The 2,765-nt window shown below is 36.4% G+C and overlaps 1 protein-coding gene across 1 annotated transcript in view; it reads right to left on the reverse strand.

Annotated features, from left to right (window-relative positions):
- The window catches only part of LOC117117629 (extracellular matrix protein FRAS1-like), a gene marked incomplete in the record, with an annotated part of 121,841 nt that overhangs the window by 49,900 nt on the left and 69,176 nt on the right, over positions 1-2,765 (reverse strand). The window contains 2 exon segments of the mRNA XM_033261997.1: positions 1,119-1,299; positions 1,837-2,073. Of these exon segments, the coding sequence (XP_033117888.1) occupies positions 1,119-1,299; positions 1,837-2,073 (418 nt within the window).

Genomic DNA, 2,765 nt, shown 5'->3' on the forward strand with positions numbered 1-2,765 from the left:
ATCTAGATGTGTGTAAGAGACACTATATATATATATATATATATATATATATATATATATATACACACATATACAGTACTGTATATACATAAATACACACACACAAACATGCATATATACATATACGTATAAATAAAACCAATTTAGGCTATCGCCCTGCATTGTAAGTCAGTATGGCACACCACAGACACAAGCTCCTGCGAGCTCCCACCATCACAACCATGATACCAAATCGCTAAGTGAGAGCCCGCATTGTCAAATGTCTATAGAGCGCAACCCAGGCCAGATGCAAAGCGGCAACCCAATTCACAATCAAAAGGAAATGAAAATTTGTATTTAAATAAAAAAAGGAGGGCAAGAAAAAAAAAAAAATTAAAAAAATTCCATACACAACACCACAGTCAGCTTAAGCTATTTAAAATGTTTCCACATTCTTTTCGCTAAAGTTTTACAAAATTTGTCTGTTAACACACTAATTAATATTATATAGTTGTTTAAATTTGTCAATTTCATCTTTTCTAATTTCATCAAAAGCAGGGCATACTAAGAGAAAGTGCATAACATCTTCCTGTTCATCTATATCACATAATTTACAGATACCGCTGCTGCTATTGTTCTTAGACCATTTCATCATTCTATCCTCAAGAGGAAGGGTATTCGAACGTAGCTTAAATTTCAATGATACCCCCTCAAAATCACTAATATCTAGGAGGTATTTTTTAAAATTAGGTGCATTTTTAATGTCCATGTACTCTTTCACAATTACATAAATTTCCTATAATAGATTTTATGTATCCAATAAGGCGATTACATTTTTGCACAACATATTCAATATGGCTATGATCAAACTACAAAAGTCACAAATATTACACAGGTACATACATTATTTAAATATAGGCAATACATTTATACGCAAGATTTTGGTTCTGAGTGCAAGAGCATGAGACAGACCCCGAATTGTGAGTTTCGAGCAGATTGGGTGAGACTTGGTAGGTCTGGTGTTCCCCAATACAGTGCTCTGATGAAGTCCATCAGTTTACCTGTGACTGTAGAGGGTAGTGTCTGCTTTTAATAAATAAAATGATCAGGAATTAGAGACAATCTTTCTTTTCACATACCAGTCTCAAGCCGAAGACCATGGTTAATTGTCAGTCTTGGGGTTTCATCATTTAACAGACCAACTACGATTGTGACCACATCGGTTGTTGTGAAAAGACCGTCGGTCAGCGACACAGCAAATGAGTCAGTTTGGAACTCGCTACTATCATGTACATACGCTATTAACTCGTTTAGAACATCCTGTGAAGACAACAAAAGATTTTTATTATTCAATAAATACTTCAATAATACCAAGTTGGGTCTCTGATTATTAGGAACAAAGGGCCTTTACTGGAATGAAGTTACTGATGAGCAGTTGGCTTAGAGGTATTGTTCCTGTATCTTCGGTTCAAACTCGGGCCAGCGTCAGGTTATAATTGGAGTATGATTGTATAGCTTCCTGAATAACCCTCGAATTGAGAATTAGGCGGGTTAGGGACAATGTTTGTATCGGTAATGTTTGTCATATAATATTTGTAGTTAAGTTGGGTCGCACTACACTACGGCCACAGGTCCCAAAAGGCCCAGCCCAAATTCCCAATTTCCAAATAGAATGTGGACAAATAATATTACCAGGCTAGCTAGGCATGGCAAAGCTATCATTATTAATTATTGAAAATATTTTTAGTATTGCAATATCTGTATTGTAGCTCAGTACTTATTTAATGATAGAATCAATAAATCTAAAATGATATCTTAACATTAGTGTGCAAGACAAATTAAGAATGCAGAACAAACCTCAAATGTGAATGAATCTCCAAGCGTCAGAATCTTCCCAGCATGCATCAAATCCTGAACAAAAGTCTTGCGTCGTAACGTGCCATGTTCTGGTAACTCTGTCACTGTGAACAGTAGCTGATCATCTTCCGAGTCAATATCAGTTGCAAAGAGTGTTACGTTGGTGATAGTCACACTATCACCTTCCTCAATCTGAAGTTCTTGGGATATTATTTCTGGTTCTTCATCATTTATTAACTATTCAGGAAAAGAAAAACACTCAGGCAAGTGTATCACCAATATATAATTGAAAATGGAGGCTGAAGCTGGATGGTTAAGAGATTTTTTTTTCAACATCAAAAAGTTAAATCAGAGATCCCAAGTTTGAAAACCAAAAAATAGGGAGAGTTTTTTTTTAGAGTTTTTTTTTCATGAGGCGATCGCCTCCTGTAGCGACGCACTGACGCCTTACAACGCGCTGTGCAACGTGAAAGTATTACACAAAATGAAGAAAACAAACAATTTTCATCAATTTGTTTACTTTTATTTAACAATTTTACATTTTTTACACATTGCAGTTGGCCTATAAATTTATAAATATTAATATTTATTTAGCATTTTGCTAGTAAAGCGTTCTTGGCAGCAGTCAACAAGGCTTTGCTTGGTTCATTGGCATGTTAGAGGCTATGGCTGCATACATGCCAAGTTTGAGTTTGGCTGTGGATGGAGATTTGCACAGGAACGAAACAATTTAGGCGTGGGTCGAGGGCCCGCCTAGGGCCCGGGAAATTTTTAGGCCTAGATGCTCTCTGGTGCACTCATGAGCAGATCTCTATATTTATGTCTAGCCTATAATAACTGGTACATAATGCCATGAAAAAACATTAAATCCTGCCTCGCTAGGCTCCATCTATACATGCGTAACTAGGCCTAAGGCCGCAAAGTCACGA

The sequence above is a fragment of the Anneissia japonica genome, unplaced genomic scaffold, assembly GCF_011630105.1.
Source record: "Anneissia japonica isolate Jap-2015-1 unplaced genomic scaffold, ASM1163010v1 scaffold3334_len1275209_cov185, whole genome shotgun sequence".
NCBI lineage: Eukaryota > Metazoa > Echinodermata > Crinoidea > Comatulida > Comatulidae > Anneissia > Anneissia japonica.